The sequence below is a fragment of the Symsagittifera roscoffensis genome, chromosome 3, assembly GCF_963678635.1.
Source record: "Symsagittifera roscoffensis chromosome 3, txSymRosc1.1, whole genome shotgun sequence".
Lineage (NCBI taxonomy): Eukaryota > Metazoa > Xenacoelomorpha > Acoela > Convolutidae > Symsagittifera > Symsagittifera roscoffensis.
Genome location: NC_087064.1, coordinates 51916635 through 51940321, shown reverse-complemented (window position 1 = coordinate 51940321; position 23687 = coordinate 51916635). Strand labels below are relative to the sequence as shown.

The 23687-nt window shown below is 34.8% G+C and overlaps 1 protein-coding gene across 1 annotated transcript in view; it reads left to right on the top strand.

The window, feature by feature from the left end:
* LOC134841314 (uncharacterized) overlaps positions 1–23687 on the top strand; it is a 50057-nt gene that overhangs the window by 12189 nt on the left and 14181 nt on the right. Inside the window, exons 2-6 of the mRNA XM_063857213.1 lie at positions 2452–2705; positions 18160–18440; positions 18664–18803; positions 19031–19203; positions 21481–21661. Coding sequence (XP_063713283.1) covers positions 2452–2705; positions 18160–18440; positions 18664–18803; positions 19031–19203; positions 21481–21661 — 1029 coding nt within the window. The remainder of the gene's footprint in view (positions 1–2451; positions 2706–18159; positions 18441–18663; positions 18804–19030; positions 19204–21480; positions 21662–23687) is intronic.

The window sequence follows — 23687 nt, the reverse complement described above, 5'->3', positions numbered from 1 at the left end:
GTTTTTTAATGGATTTTTTTCTCCATATAATCGATTATTCTACAAAATTACCAGATAATTGATTATTAAAAAATCAATTTTTTGTTCGACCACAAAATCGCCAGATAATAGATAATAATCGGAGAAACTTCGGTGCGGGTTTGCAGCCGGTTCTTCCGAACAGCTACTTAAACCGAACGAATTGATTCAAAATCCTAATTAGAGACAACTTTCTTGTCATCGCTTGAGCGAAAAATCTTTCTGTTAATTATAATCAGGAAAGTCTTTATAAAGAAAACAAATCAGAAGGTACCATAACACTGCTTTCTTGACGCCAAAAGTCACAATAAGTGGCACGGAGCGAGGTCGATTAATTTTTACCCTCTGTATCCTGGCATTCAAATAGTCACTAACTGCCATGATAAGTTTTTTCATGATAAGTCAAAACTGCACTTTAAAACTTTCGTCTACAGGATGGATGTAAAGAGGCTAAAGTTCAAAAGTTTTTTTTTCACATCAAAATTGATAAAAACACTTGTCAATTTTGTCATATGGCTCATCAAAATAAAAAAGCGTTTGGGTAATAATGTAACGATTTTGCATGAATCTATGTTTTTCAGGGCTTATGAAACCTGTTACTTCGGCAGAGGCGAATTTTTAAAATTTTGCGCTCCAAGATCAAAAAAGTTTTTTTGTCGAAAACTTTTTGGCCGGTAGTTTTCGACATTATTGGTTAAACCTGACTTATGAATAGATGTAGCACATGAAAATTTTCAGATCTATAGCCTGGTCGTTTCTGAAAGTTTCACGTTGAAAAGAGCCTAAGCTATGAGTAATAACTCTTCCGTGCCTTTTTTAGGAAGAAATGAAGGTAATTCATCCACTGTGCAAAAAGTTCAGCTATCGCAAACACAAAACAAATTTTGATTTTATGTGCTTTTTAAAATCTTCTTCAAAAAAATTCTCTTCAGTCTCAAACATAGCAAAAAAAAATTTGGGCAGAAGAACCAAACTAAAGAACTGATTGAACGAATTTGCTTTTTCATTATGAGTTTTCGCTGTTTTACCGGACGATGTCATGATGACAGGTTAACTTGATTTTTTTTTGCTTAAAAGTTATCTAGAAGTCAAAAATATTTTTTTTGTCAGTGAGATTAATTTTTTCAAAAAAAAATTCAAATGATAACAAAATTTGCAGACTTAGATTCTGCAGAATTATTGACAAACGCCAAGACATCGACGTTTGCAGCTTCCTAATTGTTGAAGTACTCTTGTATAGCAGAGGCATCGTTTGAGTTGAAGAAAAATATAGTGCATATATTCGACTCGATATATTTTCATTCTCGAGGAAGCAATGGCATTTAATAGTAGCTTATAGCGGCACAAATTGAACACTTTACTATTTTTTTTTTAAAATAAGATAATCAAATAAATTACACAATTGTAATTTGAAGAGTTTTGTATCCCCAGAAGCTCAGGAAACAGAAGAAGCCTGGCGCAGTACTCAGTGCGTAATTTTGATTGGAAGTTAACTGTGAAATGATCCTTCATTGAGACTAGGGCTACAGATTAAGTCAAACTATCATAATTTCTATATACAAAATGTTTCTTTCTCGATGAGTAGGTTGAAGCTCTAACTGATTAAGACACTATGGTCCGCTAGTAAAATGAAAAATCATTTTAAGAAGAATCGCTGGGGTGAAAAAGCCCCATCAACTCCAGGTAAATAAAAATTAATTTAAAACTTTATAAATTACTAAAACCTATAGCTTTACAAAGACTCAATGTTGCCAAAGTTTTTGGCCATGCAGGCAAGTTTTTGTGAAACCGTGTCAAAACTTTCTGCAACGCGCGCGCTCCTCAAAAATAGTCTAGATTGGGCTTAAGAAACTTTTAAATATTACGGGGAAGTAGCAATATTTGCCGTGCGATTTGTCGTAATAATACCTGAAATAAGTTTACCCAATTGATAAAAGAAGAATTATGATTTGTAAAGATGATAAAAAAATAGTTGTCTGCTGTAGTGTTATTGATTAGGACTTATACGCTGGTTTTTCCTCCCCCCCCCCCCCCCCCCACCTGCAAAATTTTACTAGTAAAAATTATGTTCACTTTGTTCGATTGTTATGAAAATTGACATACGGACTAAATAAGTTATGACAAACATATTTGGTCTTCATAATTAACCTTGTAAAACCCCCGGTACACCACCATAAAACTCATGTTCGTTGAGGTGGGGAAAAGGAAAAAGAGCCGAATGTTTTCCCGGCGCTTCTGTACTTTTTTCGGACCATTTGGGGGAGGGTGTTAACTTGGTTCTGAGTTCGAATTTTCAGCCAATCAGAATAGAACATTTTACATGCGGCGCTAAGTAGATTCAATTTAAAATGAACGCTTGGGTGGATGATCTTAACTTGGTCTATTTGGGAGGGGGGATGCTGACTTGATCCCGTTATTCTTCTCATGTTTCAGGCGTGAACGACAAAAAAGCTCCTTGGAATCAGATGCGTCTCCCCCACACCCTGTATCCACTGAGTTACCACCTGAATATCAATCTCCAGATGGACTTTTTCCGAATGACTGGATCAGTATCCATATTTCTAATGTGTACTCAGAATGCGACTAGTGTTATAGTGTTGCACCATCGGCCTAATTTCGGATCTGATAGTGGCTATCAAGGGAGGGGACAAACTGGTCTTGGAAACCCTGCAGGCGGAAGATATGAGGTTCGTTGGAAATTTGCTGCGGTTATTTTCGTTGATAACAAATGGAAAATTCAAGAGAGCAACATTTAGATAGTTTTTCTGAGCATGTTGTAGTAGCATAAAAATTTGTGCCAAACTTGTGACTCGTTTTCGCGGGATTATTAAAATACAACAACCTAAGCTTTATTCAAAGAAGAATTGCGGTATGCTGCGCAAATAGTAGGATTAGGTTCCACCAGCAATCGTCGCTTTAACAATGAAACACGAAAGTTAGTATATCAGGGCAAGTCCTGAATGTTCCCACTGCACTTTAAATCCAATTTAAAAGTGGTTAAAAATTTTTTATCCCCCACAAGCTATTTAGCGTCTCCTGTCTTAATAATAAGACCAGATGACTTGCTTCAATCGAATTTGGAATAATTTATTTCACCACTTACAAATTATATTGCGCCTAGTTATCCCGAATTGACCAGGCTAGCGATTTTTTCCCCGTACTTTTACACAAAAATTCACAGGTGAAATATCCTGTGACTTTTGAGCTCCGAGCAACGGTATTTCAGATGGTAGAAAAAAATCTTTGGAAAACGCATAAAAGAAAATTGACTAAATAAAAAACCATTCCAAGCATAGATTTTCTATTATTTTTTTCTAAAGTCAGAACAACAAGACTACTCTTATCAAAAGTTACTGCCAAAAATATCGGACCAAATAAGTGATTAGCTTTGAAGCTAATAACGAAATATTTGCAATAGTCAGCTTGCCTCAATCAAATTGAGTTCTGAGCCAGAATATTTCACTATAGGTACATATAAAAAATGGGAGACTTCAAAGGAATTATATATTCCAAATTTTCAAACCCCCATAAATTACGAACAAGACTGCTCGTATCAGGGCGAAGCCCTGAATATCCCGACAGCCTTTTAAGGTTTATGGAGCAGTAATAACATTAAAAAATTATATGTAAGAAAAAAAAATGAAAAAAAAAAAATTTCTTAAATTTGAAATTTTTAATAAAAATCATCCCCCAACACGCCATACAAAGTACAAAAGGATAGATTTTGCTCCTTGTAACAAACCAATTATGGCGAATAAGCTTTTAACCAATTTGGAACAATTTCTAAGACGGATTAACTCTCCGCTTACGCGTTAATTGTCCCAAATTGGCCAAAATGGCAATCTTAAAATCCCCATAACTTTACGAAAAATGATCACAGGTGAAATATCTTTTCAAATTTGAGCTCAGGACAACAATACCTTTCGAATGATATTTAAAAAATTCCGTCAAAAAGTCGAAATTTGTCTGAAGAAAAAAAACCCACCCCGAGCACAAATATTCCGTTACTTTTGTATCGAAAGTCGGAACAAAAAACTTGTCGGCAAAATTTGTTGAAAATTTTCAAACTCACGCATCAAAATGCTTCAGAAGTAAAAAAAAATCCCCAATAAAATTATTTCTTGAGAAAAAAAAAACACCACACGCACAGATATTTTGTCTCTATCATCGAAGGTCGGAACAAAAAAAACTAAAAGAACATTTTATGTTTGAATAATTTTCGAATCCTAGTGTAATTTTATTGGGATAAATTTGTGTATATGGCTTTTTAATAGATTACAATGCTTCCATTTTCATGTTGGTATAAATTATTCTGGTTGAACAGAAAGTTTCCTTTTGCAGAAAAAACTATAGAATTTGTTATGCATCAATGTACCAAAGAGCTTAAAATTTTAAAGTGAGTTTAAAATATTCGTTATGTTTGAATGCTTGAAGAAAGTAGCTAATTAGATGTTTTTTTTTTACTTGCTAGACAAATTTTCATTGAGTTTTGCCATCTTAGCTAATTGAGATAATTATTGCCCGCAATGTTCCCAATTTTTTATCAACTCATATCGTATGCAACGAGTCAACGTGGCTAAGGAATCTTTCTTTAATGAAACAAGACTTCTCGAATTAGGGCAAAGATTTATGCCTCACTTTGTTCGAAGGTAGGAACAATAAGGATAGCTAACTGATCCTAGTATGGCATTACTGTGCTCAAAACAAACCAATAGAGCGTGTGCGAAGCAACAAAAGTATATAACTTGCCATAAGGACTGGCACAAGCTTTAATAAAATTGAACCCTGACGCGAGCAGTCTTGTTGTAAGGACATGCAAAAATATCACAAGTATGGTTGTTATTGAGACTTTATTATATGTACGAAAGGTTGCCAAAAGAGTTGCGTGGTAATGTATTGACTTTTCTAAAAAAAACTTTGATTGTATTGGAGTTTTGCACAGAAGCGTTTAAAAAAGGCAAAGTCAATATTTCAATCTCAAATGAGACTTCAATTGAAAATAAAAACTCCAAAACTTCTTCTCAACACCTATTAAACCGAGTTCTGAATGTTCAGACTGCCCATAAACTGGTCTCGAATAATTCTTGGTTAATGAAATAACCACAAACTCTTGATTTTAGCCTAAATATTAAGAATCGTGTATGGAATTATAAATTAGCCTGCCTCAATTGATGTGGAACATTTTTTGGTGCGGGATAGTTCGAAACGCGCGAAAAATGCGCGTTAAACTTTCCGCATCAAAGTATCACTGTGCTCTTTTAGTCACGTCTCTACTGCACGTTTCACTGCAATGGCTAAACTAGGTTAGTCTAGTGGTGAGCCCGACCACAAAAGTCATCATAGATTCCTGTTTTTGAGGTTTGGTCTGAATAAAAAAACCACCCCGAGCAAATTTATGCCTTTCTTTCTTCGACGGAAGGAACAATAAGGATAGCTAACTGATCCTAGTATGGCATTACTGAGCTCAAAATAAACCAATAGAGCCTAAGTGAAGCAACAAAAGTATATCAATCGCCCAAAGGACTGGCACAACAATTAATAAAATTTAACCATTACGCGAGCAGTTTTGTTGTAAGGACGTGCAAAAAAATCCCAAGTATTGTTTTTATTGAGACTTTATTGTTCCGACTTTCGATACGAAAGTAACGGAATATTTGTGCTCGGGGTGGGTTTTTTTTTCAGACAAATTTCGACTTTTTAACTAGCCATTTTACGGAATTTTTTTGTATCATTCAAAAAGTATTGTTGTCCTGAGCTTAAATTTGAAAAGATATTTCACCTGTGATTATTTTTTCGTAAAGTTATGAGGGTTTAAAGATTGCCATTTGGGACAATTAACGCGCAATATAATTCGCGCTATTAACGCGTAAGCGGAGATTTAATCCGTCTTAGAAGTCGTTCCAAATTGGTTGAACGAAGCTTAATTGCCAAAATCTATCCTTTTGTACTTTATATTGCGTGTGGGGGGATGATTTTCATTTAAAAAATTCAAATTTTAGAAGAAAAAATTTTCATTTTCTTTTGTTTCATTTAATTTTTTTATGTTATTGCTGCTCCATAAACCTTAAAAGGCAGTCAGAACATTCAAGGCTTCGCCCTGATACGAGCAGTCTTGTTATAATTAAGAAAGGTTGCCAAAAGAGTTGCGTGGTAATGTATTGATTTTTCTTTTAAAAAAACTGATTGTAATAGAGTTTTTCACAGAAGCGTTTAAAAAAGCAAAGTCAATATTTCAATCTCAAATGAGACTTCAGTTGAAAAAAAAACTCCAAAAATTCATCTCAACACCTATTAACCCGGACTCTCTTTGATTACGTTGGGGAATGGCTGAAACAGTTTATCTGAAATCGATCTCATAAAGGAAGACACTACTAAATTCTTCAAAATTATTTTAACCAAAATACTTTCTCAATGAGTTTGAATTGAATTTTTTATAGGTAATTTCGTCAAGTTTTCGTTTTGTGCCAACTTTTAAAGAAAAAAAGGAAAGTAAAGAAAATTCCCCCCGCTCTGTTTCTTTTTCACAAATTTTTGAATGTCAGATTAACAGCTTGTGATATTTTATAATTTGTTGGTGATGTATCTCACATGACTTGAGCTAAAATTCGAGAAAGTTGTTTATAACATGTTTTTAGATACTTGATCAAAAAAATTTTGGCGCTGGGCATTTTATTTTTGTGCTTTAGTTTCTCCCCTAAAACTTAAAATAAATAGTTGATAAAGCTTTTCTACTATCAATCTGATATGGTTCAAAAAAGGTTCTTTGTCCATGATTATTAAGATGAAAGCTTTTCAGCATCACAAACTGTGTTTGAAGTGTTTGATGAACTGTGAAGATGAAAATGAAACTTGAGGATGAAAATGCTGAACAAATTTTGTCTTTATGTTCACGGAAGAAAAATTTTTTTTTGAAAATTTGCTACTGTTTCAACCCGTAGCAAACTTTTTACCCCCCCAGAGAGTGAAGTGTCTTAACTACTATTACTAATAGGTTTTTAAATCTGGTTGCCAAAAGCTTACAAAGGGTCTCCCTTTGGTACTATTTCAAGGCAACCAATTCCGGCTGACCCATCCTAAAGTTTTCGTAAAAGTGCATTTAGCACCAATGTGCAGTCGGAACAATCAGGATTTTGCCTTTTAATATTAGCATTCGTGTCTCTGTTTTTGTAGTTTATTTGCACCGTTTTAGGTCATTTACACTAGTTCGAAAAATGCTAGTTTATTAGTCATTTACGGCGGCATACCCACATAAGCTCATATACTACTTTATCTAGCTGCGTCCCAAATTTGTTTATAATCAGAAAAAATTGTTTTATTATTTGGCGACATAAATTAATTTTCTGCAAGCACCTTTTGCGTATTAACTGACCTTAACAACATTTCCAGTTTGTTCCTCAATTCATGGACCATTTTTTTCAATTATGGAACGATGATGAGTTTCAAAATTTAAGTGCTTTTATATAGTTAGATTTTTTGTATTATTTTCTTAAGGAATAGATAGTTTATAAATTGATATGCACAGCCAATTCTCTGATGTAATGACATTAAACAAATTTATGCCCCTTGGAGCCCAAATTTCAAGATGTCGGCGCTACTGTCGCAAGCTGACATGAATTCCGTAAAATGCTAATTTTGTAGTAGATTGCCTCTAGATTCTTGTTAATAACATCTTAATTCAGCGCTTGATTGGCGACAGGGAGATTTTAAATTGCATTTGAAAACTTCAATTTAGGAAAACGGGGTTTTGGCGCGCCGCACTATTAGCAGTAGTGCTTTCCGAAGATCCGCACTTTTTACTCATTTCTGTCGACTTGGAATTAAATTTTTCTCTTCACGTTAAATCTAAAATAATCGAACTTGCTATGCATGTTAATGAACAGCAATTAAGGCTGAACAAAATTGGCGATCTCGTTTTTTTAGCCTTTTTCTGCCCATCAATTTTGTGTGTCATGTCTTATTCAAATTGTGAACGGAAAGCTAAAATGAAATCTATTTGCCCACTTATAATTTGAGGAAAAACGAGTAAATTTTTTCATGCTAAAATGGACAGAAGCTATTTTTTTCAAAACTCTTTTATATGACAGACTATAAATCAAAATCCTAATATGCTGATTTTTTGAGAAGAAGCCGCCCTCGGGAACACTAAATGTCATTGGCTTTCAGCTTCTGGAAGCAGTTGATAATTTAAAAACAAGAAAACAATGTCTGACGTAAAAACTGATTTATTTTTTCGGAATTTAGGAGAAAATGAACACGAAGTTTTTATATACCCACAAAAACATTTTACAACATGACACATGTGCTCAATATGTTTTCTTGTTATAATTGAAAAAAAAAACGCTAAGTGCAATATGTTTCGGTGCTTTACTTGAACAATCAAACGAGCAATTTTTGTCTTGATTTGTGTCACATTGCTTCTCGATGCAACATACACTAGTGGAAAAATAAAGCGCAAGCCTAAATTTTTCAACACATTTCAAACTTAAAATGAAATTAAAAGTTTGATCATGCGTTGCATCTTCCGTGAACAGGAAATGCATATTTTGGGTAGTCTCTTGAAAAAAATTACATTGAAAATGGTTTTTTACAATTTTGCCAAAAATAACCAAACTGTTGAAGCAATTAAATTTGCGGCAATTTTAGAGAAATGTTCATATTTTTGACGCCACAGGCTAAAAGATCGAATAATGAATGCAATGCAAAAAGATCACTAGAAAAAAAACAAGATTTATTGTAATGCGGGTATCAATGAAAAATGCTAAAACAGTTTTGTCTTCATTAATAAAGTTTTGAAAAACGACCAGTATATGGATGATTTTTTGAGACCCGAAGTAGCGCCATTTATGCGTTAGTACCCGAATATTTTATTTTTCCTCAAGATATTGCATCTTTCCTTTGTGCCGGACCAAGTGAAAAATTGTGCAAAAAAAACTTACAAATTTAAGTTGATCCAATTTTTCCTGACTCACCGGATTTGATGCCTAATGAACAGTTTTGTGACAGAGATTTTGAAAAAAATTCCGACCATTTCTAAAAAAACTTTGTCGAACTAAATTCGGCTTTTCAATATCTATGATTGTTGTTATTTCAATATCGATTACAACTTCAATTGAATCAGTGCCAAGTCAAATGCTTGCTTGCAGACATCCTTGGGCATCTACCCGCTTTTATTAATCAAAAATGAATTATAAGTAAATTGTTTGCGAAAAAAAATAAAAACACAAATCAGGTTTTTATTCTCCAAAATTAATTTAAAGGACATTTTTGGACAACATTTACCTTGAATTGTTACAAACTTTAGATTGAAACCATCGACAAGTTAATTAAGATACCCTCTACGGAAATGTCAATTTTTGATTTGGAGCACTTGCCAGTTTATTCCGGGCTTGAATTTGCTGCGTTTCTTGCTATTTTTGTTATGGTTTTTCTTCAGGAGTGAATATTTATTGATTGAGAGGAGTAGAACTTTAAATCATGAGTTGTGCAATAATTTCGACAAAAATATCCTTGTTCAGTCTGCCAATTATTGTCAATTCTGTTTTTTCATATAATTTCAATCCGTTGAAAAACCTATAAAAAACGGTGAAAACTGCCATTTTCAGACTCGGAATAAATCCTAAGTTCATGCTTGATTAAAATTGATTATTATAAATGTTTAGTCCAATATGATTGATCTCTTGCAAGATCTTGAACGTCCTTCAAACTAACTTTCCGTGAGGTACCACCGAGTGGAAAAATTAAGAACCCTTAAAGAAATTGTTCAAGAAATTTGTTCTTTTTCAGTAAGAATGTTTTTAAGGCAACATTGCTCTTCACAACCTTTTGTTGTTTTTCATTCTTTTTTATTTTTCTGAAACAACTTGTCTAGCGTTTTAATTTTCGGCGGCGGCATCTTTTGAACTTGAGTGAGGTGTTCGATCCTCATTTGGTTTCAATTGTTCGCCTAATTGAATTTCCATATCTTTAGGTTCCATAGACAGTATTTTTGCACTCCAAGGGTAGCTAATATAAATCAAAGCTTTGTACCCAAGACACTTTTTTTGCAGCCAGTTGCTTGAATTTACCTTTCGAAAAAATCTCCAAAAAATGAGATTTCAAAAAAATATAGTAAGATTTTGAAAATTACTTTTCTCTTGTTTTTTTTTTCAATTGACAATTTGAAATATTTTTTGGTCTATTTAATAGTTGACCTCAAATATATATTGGTCTTGTTGAGATGTGAAATATTTGTAATAACTGTTCTTTCCTTTCATACCCGCTAATGATCAAATGATTTGGCCCGATGCTTACCTCCCTCTGAAGTATTTCCAGAGTGCGTAAGTTCAAAGCACTCTTACAATCTACTTTGCTCGTGTGAATACTTCAGAAAATATTTTCTTTTTCAGTTATTTCCACAATGAGAGAAAAACCACAGAATTCGATTTGGAAATTTTCTTTGAAATGCTAATACCATTTTTTTCCATCTAACAGCTACTATGATTATTTTAGCATTGATTAATTTGAGGTTCAGAAATAGGGCAACAATATGTTCAATTCCAGGCGGAAATGTTCGATTTAAGGCAGCAAATTGCCTCGTTTTATATTGTCATAAAAGTGTTTGAGGTCAAATGCAGTTTCTTTGTTCTCTGATATTTGTGCCTTTAAAATGGATTCCAAGAATATTGTGATTTAGCTCCGACCTAATCTCCGTAAATTTTCAGCTCGGGGTGGCTACTAAACTGATATTTTACACTGGCGCTAACAGAAAAAAAACTAAATGAACTACTTATGTTTTCCTCCAATGTTGCCTTCAGTGCGGGTTATGAAATCAATATGGATAATCTGGTTCGGCGCGAATTTCATCTGCCAGAGATTAGCCTTAACTTTTTTCATTTTTTTTCCGCTTTATTTCACCTTTTTGTCACCCACTAATTTTGCCTTATTTCCAGAGTAACCGAAATTGGTATTTAGCAACAACTCTTCATAAAAAGTAATCGGAGGGAATTTTAATTGTCTTTTTATCTGTCTTTGGTAGATTTTGACAACCATCAAATATACCCTAGTTGATCAAGGAGTGTTATCTTGCAAGATCTTGCAAGAATCTTGCAAGATTTTTTTAAAGAAGATGCATCTCTTTAAAAGATCTTGCAAGAATCTTGCATGATCTTGCAAGACAACCTCCATTAATGATAACCTTAATTCTATCAGGACATGATTTTTTCTGTGAAAAAAAAATTTACACAAAAATGCAAGTAAATTGTAGACACTTTACCTGTACCAAGTAGAAAAATTTAAATACTTGAACAAATCAACATTAAAAAGAAATATTAATCTCATAATAAGATGAACTTAATTACTAATTGGATTTATGTGAACACAAGATACAAAATACCTCAAGCTAATTGAGTATTTTCATCAAATTAAAGAAAGTTTCATAGTTGGTTATCTTGCAAGAATAACCTCACTCTTTCAAGATCTTGCAAGATAACCTTCATCTTGCAAGATCTTGCAAGAATCTTGCAAGATTCTTGCAAGATAACTTCACTGTCTTGTGAAGTTATTGTGAAGTTATTCTTGCAAGATAACTTCACAAGATACAAAATACCTCAAGCTAATTGAGTATTTTCATCAAATTAAAGAAAGTTTCATAGTTGGTTATCTTGCAAGAAAAACCTCACTCTTTCAAGATCTTGCAAGATAACCTTCATCTTGCAAGATCTTGCAAGAATCTTGCAAGATTCTTGCAAGATAACTTCACTCTTTCACGATGAGATATTGATGTAGTCGTTACTGTTACTTTAAAAACATATGATTAATCGCTTTCTAGGAAATTGAGGAAAAAATATAGTTGACATTAACCCTTGAGAAAATTTTGAGGCCGAGTAGACCCAATTCGACCCTTCGAACCTTCGTCCCAATTTACGATACAGAACTTGCTTCAGTGTCTTTTGATTTCGATTCTGAAAAACTGATGAGCGGAAATATGCTTCCACACCTCTGAATCATTGTTTCAAAAGTTTCTAATTAACGTCATTGTTGGTCTTTTTTTTCAAAAAAAATATCTGAAACTTTTGTCACAAATTCAGAAAAGTGGTCGAAAAACCGCTCCCGTCAAAAAATTCTTGTGCACCCATTGTCCAGATTATTTAAATTAATTTTTTTTTGAAAGCTTATTAGCTAGAGATTATTAGCTGATATTTTTAGATCATCAACTCCGAGGAGAACTGTCTTTCTTATTTTTTAATAGGAACATTTTAACTACCCCCCCCCCCCTTTACAAAGAGACAAGTCAATGGTTAAGCATATGAGAACTTCGTACCTGGCAACGAGTCTCCCCCTGGTCAGTTAAAGAGATCCTCTCAATGACAGTGAATTCGACCCCCTGTCGACCTAAAGGGTCCCACTTTGATATCTATTTTTGGCTGACTCACCCTAAAACTTTTCTAAAGGCGCCTTTGGCGCCAACATATACCAACTTTGAGAGGAGAGCGCGCGCCGAAAAACCGCGTTTTTTTTGGTCAAATTTTTCCAAAAACTGCCGCCTAAAACGCCTTTTTTGGCCTGTTTTTTTTTCAAAAGTTTGCCTGCGGGGCAGAAAGTTTAGCCAAAACAGGGTCTTCTTGGTGCTCTGGGAGAGCTATGAAAATCAATTTGTTTTTATGAGAAAATCAAAGTTTTTATCATTAGTTAAAACACTTGAGACAAAAAATCTTCGTTTTTTGGCTATTCTTCACGTTTATTTTTTGAGCTGACATAATAACACAGTGGTTGAAAAGAGGGCGCTTCCTCTTTATTTCTGCTGCTTTCAGTTGGAATTAACTGGAGTGGAAGTTTTGGCGATGGGTGGTAATTGGACGTGATGGGTCCACCCGGCACATCTCCCTCCGATCGCCTAACTTCATTAGCAGGAGCCTCTGCCCCCAACCCAACCGCCCACTAAATTCATTATAGTACTAACTACCCCTACCACCACCACCACCCTCCGAATGCAAATACGCAAAGCAACAAAAGATTGATTTCAGCTATTAAATCTGAAATTGAGAAACTTAGTTATAATTTTGGAGCTTATATACAGAGTAAGATAGAAACCGGTTTCAGTTGAATTCCAGTTGAATTCCAGTTACAGATCTATAATAGGGAAAGTTCAATTTATGATGAAGCTGTTCATGCCACAATGTGGGCGGCTTCATCTAAAAATAGGACATGCTTGCATTTAGGGTTCTGTGTTGTATTGAACAGTTTGTCTAAGGCGCGGAACTGGAACTTGATCGAGGGCGTTGCATAATAAAAAAAACTGAAAAAAGTTTTCTCAATTAATGTCATTGAAAATTTTAGTCATTTTCAATTAGCGTCACCGAAAAAAATTAATACGATTTGCTGTTTTCTCCCCAATAAAATTGTGAATAAAAATGGTCTGCAAAAAACCGCCCTCCTTGTTTTGATCTCATAACTTCGGTGCAATTTTTATGTCATAACAGGGGCCCAGTTTTTAGCAGGCTTTTTTGGCATAAAAATGAAAACCGAATCGACCTTTCGTCATAAGCCAAGGGTCCCCAATTTTGCACTATTTTACCTCATCCATTTCGGCCGACTTATCCTAGAGTTTCCCTGAACGAGCCTATGGCGGCAATGTATACTAACTTTGAGGATGAGCAAGTGCCGTAAAAAAACCGACGGGAAAAGTTTTGTCAAATCATGGTGTTTCAGCAAAAATCATAAAACTAAATTGATCAAATTAAGAAAAAATTAACATTTTTTTGAAATGTTTTTTAAAGTCCGCTCTTTATCCCTCAATAAAATTTAAAATTCAAGGTCCACCCCTGATTTTGGGGCTAGTTTCCTAATCAAGACAAATATCTCACGGTGTGTCAACAAGGTGTCAGGACTGTTTCCCCAAGTCAATAGCCCCTATGCCAACTTGCCCTATACTAACTAGCCCTACAAGGCAACTTGTCCTATGCCAACTTGCCCCACATGACATTTTGTCCTATGCCGTTTTGTCCAATACTTAACACTTTTACTTGATTCTTTGATGTTCAAATTGAGGACCAGCAAGTGCTAATGTACACTGGACTCGTTTTGAGATAACCAAAAAACTATAATCGAAAATATTCGAAGCTGAGCCTGAAAAACCACAAATTTTGGTAATTACACGCCAAACTTCGACAATAATCCTCAATTAGCGCCTTTAAAACAAAATGAAACACGGCTATTCTTTCATTTTGCTTACCATTTCGATCATTTTGCTCAATGTTTACCATTTCGATCTTAAACATCCAACATAAATACAATGAGTCACCTTACGTGGGGAATATCGCAACAAAATAAACGAACGCTAATTATTGACGGACACGATTTCACAAAAAAACAAACGACAAAATCTACTGAGCACCGGAGATGCGCAAGATACAGTTCACACAAATGCTGCATGCTAGCCATCACAGCAGGAGATGAACTCGTCTCAACAAAAAACGAGCACAACCACGATGTTAGACCTGGGAGAATTGAGGCAAACACGATCATGCATCAAATGAAAAAAGAGGCCAGGTAGCAAATTATACCTGTTAATAGTAGTACAATTGCCACTTGTCTCCAGGAAGTAACTGATGAGAAAGCTGTTCAACTATCCTTGCCCAGTCGTGCAGCAATAAACAGAACTCTTAACCGCCAGAAACAGAACGTGGTCCCGTCCGTGCCAATTCTTAAAGACAGGCATTTTTTAATTCAGACGGAATATTCTGGTTTCTGTTTATTGGACAGTGGAGATATGGATCCTGAGCGAATTTTGATTTTCGGTGATCGAGATAATGTTCATGCCTTAAGAGTTCACAATTCTCTTTAACTTTGCGACGGTACATTCAAAATTTGCCCAATGCAATTTTACCAGCTTTATACCATACACATTCAAATCGGTGGATTTTACCCACCATGCTTTTATGCTCTACTGCCAAACAAAACTGAACAGACGAATTTAAAATTCCTGAAAGCCATCGCGTCTGTCTCTGATAACGCGCAACCATCGAGGATCCTTCTAGATTTTTAAAAAGCTGCCGTAAACGCTTTTACAAGTGCGTTTCCAGAGTCTTCAATCAAAGGCTGTTACTTTCACCTCTGCCAGGCCTTTTTACGCAAAACTAACGAGCTAGGCTTAAAGAAAGCCTATGAAAATAACTGCGAGCTAAGCTTGGCACTGCTATCAAAACCCGCTCTTAGTTTTGTTCCAACTGATTTAGTGGAACAACCAATCGAGAGCGTCATTGAGGAGATTGAGCACGTGGTGGACAATTAGATCATGAGCGAAGCCTGTCAGATAAAATTGACGAACTTGCCTCATACTTTCAGAGAAGTTATATAAAGGGCAAACAAAAGAGCGAAACAGCAGGCAATCGTTATTCCCTATGAGTCTCTGGAACCATTCCCAAGAAGCAGCGGAAGGCTTGAAATGAACGACAAACGCCGTTGAAGGTTGGCATCTTGGAGTGACAGAATTATTTCAAGGGAGCCACCCAAGCCTCTACATCTTCTTGGATAAGATTCAAATGGACTCAATAAATCAGAAGTTCAACATTTTGAAGGCTATGGGGGGAGCGCAGAATCAAGGGCGGAAGAAATATCGGGACATTCATGCAAAAATTCAAATCATTTCTAGTACTTTCAACATAGACCATTTTGTTGACTATTTATACACACTAGCTCATTTAACTCTTTTTAAATTGTTGGCATAGTTTCCACTTAATTGTCGGCATTTGTTTTTCGCATTTGAAACTTATTTTTATAACGTCACCACTTTTTTTAACTTATAGCCATCGTACAGGGTTCAAGTTTTGAGATATGATAAAGGCCAATACTGCAAAAATTTTGTTCTTTCCCTCTTCCCGCCCCCTATTCTGGGTTACCCAGTATAGGGGGGCTTTAGAGGCGATGCAGTACCTGCGGTTTTCCATTTCATCAATTTCATACTAAAATTTTTTGACTTCTTCTATTTTTGTTATTAACTGTGCTATAGGGGCATACAAAATCTGCAATCAATCTTTTGAAATATTTAACTCGAAATGGAAATTGCATTGAAATTTTTTCGCTTTCATTTTGTTCATGCATGCTTTGAACTCATTTTGATACAGCGCATGTTTTAATGGTTCCGCATTTTATTTCAAGCTTAATTGTTCAACAAAAATTTCTTTCATTTTTATGCCGACATTATGTTCTACGAGCATATCAAAAAATTTGGGGCAAGTTTTCTTTTTTATCTGGGACAAGATGGCATTGGACAAGTTGTCATCTGGGGCAAGTTGGAATTGGACAAATTGGGCTGGGACAAGTTGACTTGGGGCAAAATTATATGTAACCGTCAACAACACTACAGGATCTTTTTTGAAAACCAGAGTATCACAAAGACTGAATCACGTACATAATATCACTCGTGCCGAGTATAAGAGCAGCGAATATCCGATACATAAGATTTCCATTCTAATCCTTTACAATTGTAAATTTTAGACCAAGAAGTGGATTATATTGTCATTAGAAGAAGTTTTGAAACAAAAAAATGATAAAACTGTTATGAGTTGAAATTTGACAAAAATATCTACGTGTAATATATGTAAAATTTTAGACGTGAAAAGTATGTCAATTGGGAACCATATATGCAGCATCTGTACTAAAAAAGAAATGAGATAAATTTAAAACAAAATTGTAATATTCAATAATATTTTCCCAAAAAATCTTTTATAAAAGATTTATTGTTGACTTTAATGATTTATATTCACTATAAAATATTAGGACATAACTTTTAATGGATTATAATTGATCTTTTTAATACTTTTATAGACACTGATATTTAATTGACAATATGCTCAATCATGATTCATGGGCGCTAGGTGCAGGGTGATTACTCCTCTAACCGTCATTTTTGGAAGACAGCACCGCACATCTGTGAGAGTGGGAGGATGACTTCAATTCGCCTTCTATCGATGTTCTGTGCTTGCCAAAAACATTTATGAAACATTTCTTTATTGAATTAGAGCAATGTTGATTTCAAGGTTTTCAACCTAGAATCTTTTCAAACTTTTTACAGCACTTTTTCGAAATAAATTATTTGAATCAAATTTTTGCTCATTATTTACAAATTTTATGCCCGATTTTGTAATCTTTGAACAATCAACGTTTGTGAAACTTGAGATAATCAACCAAACACGTGTGTATGTCCACAAATCTGCCCAAGGTATTGAGTAGTTGTCAAAAATTGTAAAGAGGAAGTCCCATTAACAATTTTAATTTAAATGCAAAGTTGACGTTTCGCAAAAACAAATGAGGAACCTAGACTTATTGAGCTGAAAAAAAATCGAAACTCAGTCGCTCGTCCTTAGCTAGCTGGAACTTTGATAAAAGTCACGAAATTCATACAGAACTTTCCCGACACTGGGCAAAAGCTTTTTGGAATTTTTTAACATTGTTCGAGTCACGGCTCAAAAAATTTCCTTATCATTTATCACTTTCGAACCATTCCGATGATTATTCGTGGTATCTGACTGTGCGTAGAAAACAAAAAAAGATTACAAAAACTAAAACACACCCGCATACAAAGCTCCTCCATTTTTTCAGCGGTCGGAACAAACAAGAAACTCGTGAACAAGCTCAATTGTGATTTCAATTTTAAGTATATTGCTCAGAAATGTGGTCCTAGTTGAAGGATTTAAATTATTTTTGTGAGTGGCAAGAAAAGTATTTTTCATGACTTCGTTATTTTTTCAGCGGTTCAACAAATTTCTCGTTAGGTTTTTACAGATTTAAAATACGATGTGAGGCTGAGGGAAAGATAAATAGCTCAGCTAACAAACTTCTTTTCAACATTTTGCCAAAACTTTACTGCTTGGCAGGCAAGTTTTTGGAAAAAACCGACGGGTCAAAATAGATAATTAATGCCCACAATTTTTTTTGAAATTTTGTGTACTGCATGTGGAAGCTAATAACAAAAAATAAACCAATGTCTAGTAATGCTTATGTATTTGTCTCTCAGTTTTTTTATTCGATAAAGGAATCCAGCGGCAATGTACATTATGAGAGCGGTGATGGGTGGTGGCGGTTGAGTACTCTTCCCTTGAATCATAAGTTCGCCAGATGCTCTGTTTTATTTTGGCAACGTTTACTTAAGACAACGTGTTTTAGGGACCTCGTCGAACTCCTGAAATTTCACCAGAGGACCTGTTTGTATCCCAAATAACGCTCTTCCATCTGGACTCAAATCAGCCCCTGTCAATCGACCAGGTGTTTTGGGTGCCCACCCACGAGTTTCTGGTGTTGACTACCCGGTCTGTCCTGAGAGTGGGGAGTGTATACAATTTGACCCTCCCTATTTCGGCGGAGTTGATGGGACCTGAGTCTGTATTCGATCACACAAAAGAGTCTTTTGCGAGTGTTGGCACGATGTCTCACTCCATTCGACAAAGGTTGCCATTTTTGTTTTCTAAGCTTCAAAAAAACACAAGGCGACTTTTTTACCCAGACAAAAGCATCGGGAAGTTCCGGATACTAAATGTGATAATATTTTCTAGATTTCAATTAAAATTTAAAAAATATTTGGACATTAAAGCTTTATTTTTATTTGTAAATTTAGTTTGTTGTAAATTTAGTTAATATTGGTAATGAATAATAAAGACTGTTACTTTTCAGACATATCTTCGCCCTGCGTGCTTTTCCTGCCAACCTGCGCTCTCTTTTCGCATGCCTAGATGAGCCCAGATTCAGATCCAACTTCTCAGTCATCATCCAACACGACTCAACCTACAAAGTGTTCATGCAGACCAAAATCGGTATCTACTTAATGGCTTCAATAAATTTTGTTGTCTAATTTCTACCGCCCTGTCAATTTTATCCATTTGGAATCAATGCATAAATAAACACCAATAGTTATATGATTTCAAGAACTATTTTGATTTCAGTTTCTAAAAAGTGGTACAAACTTTTGAAAAATTTTTGAAAAAATTCCAAACTTTTAAAATAAGTTTGGCTCACAATTTGTCTTTGAAACTGTTCTCAGATTATGAAATCAGCACTAGTGACTTTGTGAGACGAGGCACAGTGGATCAGTTATTTTCTGTGCCCATGCCGACGTACATGTTGTCAATGATCATAGTGCCAGATTCCTACCAATCCTACAGTTACCATTACGCAGGACCACACAACCGGTCAAGGCTGGAACATACGCCTAAGGTGAGGAGCTATGAGAAACGGCTTTAAAACATGGTGTATTTTTCCAGCTACTTCAATGTTTCTCGAAGGGAACTGATAGTAATATACTGAGTGACCTTGAGAAGGAGAGGCTAAAGCTTTCAGGCGATGTTGTTTCCAGACAACAATGATTTCATACGCCTCAACGACCAGCAAGAAACGCTTTTTCCGCATCGATCCGCTGCGCTAGGTAGAGTGGTTTGCGCAAGTGAATCAGTGTCTACTGCTATCAAAATAGTAGTTGTAAGCAAAAATTAATTTATAATTCATTGAACCTATTAACTGCTTAGCTCAAAACAAAAAAATATTGAAGACTATCGGGGATTGAAAATTGCCCTATTGTCCATGCTCTGGAATATTTTATGCGCGCTCTGAAGATTTTATTTATGAGGCTGAAAGTGTTAGACAAATTTTTTATGCGAACTACATCGAACTACAAAATCGTTACAACTTGAATTGAGCCAACATAATCGGTGGTCTAAAATTCGTACTAATCAAATTTTTTCACTTGAACTTTGATATTACCTAAAGTTATGGTTTCTTAATTGTTTCTTTCGCAACAACTATTCGGCGAAGCCCTGAATGTTTCGACTGCCTTTAAGGTTTATGGAGCAGTAAAAAAATTTTCTATGAAAATCATCCCCCCACACGCCATATAAAGTACAAAACAATAGATTTCGCTCCTTGCAACAAATCAATTGCAGCAAATAAGCTTCTTTCAACCAATTTGGAGCAATTTTTAAGACGGATTAAATCTCCGCTTACGCGTTAATAGCGCGAATTATATCGCGCGTTAATTGTCCCTAAATGGCCAAAATGGCAATCTTTAATCCCCCATAACAATACGGAAAACAATCACAGGTGAAATATCTTTTCAAATTTAAGCTCAAGACAACAATACCTTTTGAATGATATAAGAAAAATCCGTCAAAAAGGCTAGTTAAAAAGTCGAAATTTGTCTGAAGAAAAAAAACCCACCTCGAGCACAAATACTCCGTCACTTTCGCATCAAAAGTCGGATCAATAATCCGCTTTTTGCACTGATACACAGGCTGTCTCGTTTGAATCAAAATTCGTAACAGTAACGTAAGGTGTCCACCACGTATATCGAGCATTTAAATAAAAAAATATTTTCTACACATTCTTATTGAATGAATTAATAATTAAAATTGATCCAAACAACTTTCTTTACTACGAAACAGTGTTCTGACAACAAACATCAAATCTTTGTGTTCAATATATATCAATGTCTTAATGCTACGCTATCATTCAAAAAATGTTCAGACTGGAATTTAAAGATTGATAATTTTATGATTTATCAAGCAATAAAAAAATCTCCGTGAACAGCGGTTGATGCTTAAAAAAGTGCAATTTTAGTGCATAATTTTGCAAAAAACTGCAAATATTTACACAAAATTTAGTAAAATCAGCCCATGGTTATGTGCATAGTTCCAGTTTTTTTTTCTTATGTTCAGAACTTTGGCAAAGGTGTTTCAATAGTTGTTATTCAACTTTATTTAAAGACGTTATGTACCCACTTTTTCCGGAAAGTATGTTAAAAGCAGACAATTTGGTTCGCTTAATGATAGCTACCCAAACTTTTGCCGTTTTTTCTGGAAGTTTTTGCCAAAAAGCTACCACAGTCATTTAATCTCAGGGCGAAGCCTTATGTTTTGTAGGTTTTATTCCCAGGTTTTTATCAGAAAAAACTGTTGAGAAAATTATTTTTCAGCAGTTTGACTTTCGATTTTTGTTTCCATTTCCTGTCAAATTCAATTGCTATATTGAATGAAAACTACACTCTCACTTCAATTAATGTGCAAACAGAGCGTTAAACGTAAGGACTTTACGATAAAACTAAAGGGGTTAGTACAATAGTGCCGAAAATCAAAATATTGTTCAACAGTGCCGAAAATCATTTTGAATACTGCTTTTACTCATCTCAAATCACTCTCAAGTAATTATATTCAAATGGACGGAAATTGAAAAAACAAAAATAGCCATTTAAATTGATGCCGCTTGTTTAACTAACAAACGTTCCCCAAGCGCGGCGTCATAAATTTTTCTGAACAAGCAAGTATCTCAGCAAACTTTTATTTTTTTCTGGGTTTCTCTCCAAAATAAAACCGGAATTTAAGTGACGAAAGTTTGGACATATAATTGCAAATGCCTGGTCATAAAGTCGAAACGGCCGGAAGGACTTTTATTTCCTAGGATCTGTAGGACTTTTGTGTATGTTTCTTGTTGTTTCCAATCCAGGTGGCTCTGGTTGGGACAGGGGTGAGTGCTTCCAGTCTGTTTCCCTCTAGTGGCACAAGTGGGGCTGGTGGCGGTGCTGGTGTGAGTCTGCTCCTGCAGCAGCCTCTCTGTGACGTCATCCTACAGCTCGTGTGGTTCTGCCAGAGACAACTCAGTCTCCAATACCCAAACTTTTACATTCGTGAGTCTACACTTTTTTAAGGTCTAATTGTTTACGAAACTTATGTAGTTCATGCTTTTAAAACCAATTGTCTAGGCTGGAAGTTATTAAACAGCAGAACTGATAGTCGATTCAAAATGAATAAACTCTTGATTATGAGGCAAAAGTTGAGCCATTTCTTTTTTTTCTCAAAAACGCCAAATTTATTAGTCATTATTCTTGAATTTGAGCTCCATTATCCTGACTTGTCTGTTCGTCACAATAATAAGAAAGAATTCCTAGGCCGTAAAAGCAGTTATGGATAAGCTGGTTTCTCGTGAATTCGATCTGTAAGTTTTGATAATCATAACTACAAATTTTTCGAAAACTGTTGTGCGCTCAGCGGGAACTGGGGCCGTTCAACCTGTCGCATCGAAAATATTATGCAAAGAAACAACAAAAAACGATCCTAATGTCACTTAGTTGCGACTCGGAATGGGAACTTAAGAGCCCTTCTACAACCAGAGTTACTGCACGCACTAGCAAGAATCCTAAAGCGACATTTGATTGAAATTGCATGTCTGATAATCAAGGTGAAGGCTCACGATTATGTGAAGATATGAATAATGCCCCTACCTCCTCACATGGGAAAAAGGACAATGCTTGCTGACATGGAGTTGGTACGGCCATCAATATCACTAACAGATCATTTCCATAATACTGCTGATACGCTTCAATCAAAGATTCAAATAGATCGACAAAGGATTTAATACAGCTTAAACAGTGGTGATTTAGTACAGCTTAAATTTTTATCTTACTTAAGCATACTGAAATAAACGCCCCTTACCAGCAGCTGCTATCCAGAATTGCGTCGAAAAAAAAAATTCTGCCAGAATCCATGAATGCAAAACAAAGTAAAGCGACGGTCTCTGAATCAAGGAGACTTGGAAAATAGACTACGTTCAACAAACCGCCAGACCTTGAAACCGAAATTACATCAGAGTTACGCAACAACCCGGGTTGACGTCCATAAAAAATGCTTGTCATACAATTTCATATATGGCGACTATGAAAAAAATGCTTATCATACAATTTTCACACACAATTTAAAAACTGTATTAAACGTTTTTAGAGAAATACTTTTGTTCTATCTCTATCTTTTGAATCTTTCTGCTCAATAAAAACATGGTTTTAATTTTGGTCAAAAAATGTTTATCATAATATTTTCATATATGAAAATTGTATGATAAGCATTTTGCTATAGTAAAAATAAAATCTTCAAAATTATTTTAACGATGTTTCTGGATGAATTTACATGAGTTTAAAAAAATTTATTGAAAGAATGCATTTTGACTTTCAAAAACATGATTTTAATTTTGATCAAAAAATGGTTATCATAAAATTTTCATATATGAAAATTGTATGATATGCATTTTTTCAGAAACAAAAACACAAATTTGAGGTAAAAAAATTTTAATCCCTTCTTTGGTTGCAAACTTGCTTTTGTGCTCAAATATAAATTTTTGCCAAAGAAAAATTTTGAATGCAAAATTTGACTTTTTGTGTTTATAACGTAGTCCAGGATGAGTTTTTCACCCAAAAAATCCAAAAATCCCAAAAAAGTGTTTTTTTTTGTAAACACGATTATTATTTTTTTATTTCATTTGCTAAGATAAAAATGAATTTGTAAAAAAACAGGCCTTTTTTCTCAACTACCAAATTTTTCAAACCAAAAGTTATCTAGCCATATAGAAAAAATTAAAAGGAAATATAGAAAATCTAGCCATATAGAGAAAATTAAAAATTTCACAGTGTATAATTCCTTGTGAAAATGTAGATAATAACGTAGGTGGCAAAAAATCACCTAGTGCAGTTTATCTGCGTGGTATCTGCCAGTTACCCTCTGGGTTTTCTTATGACAAAATCTCCAGGGTTAGTGTTTCGGATGGAACACAAAATTTCAAAACAACTATTTTTTTTGGTATTATCATTTATGGAAAAAATGCTTGTCATACAACTTTATGGTATGGAAAAAACGACTATCATAATATTTCATAGTATGGAAAAA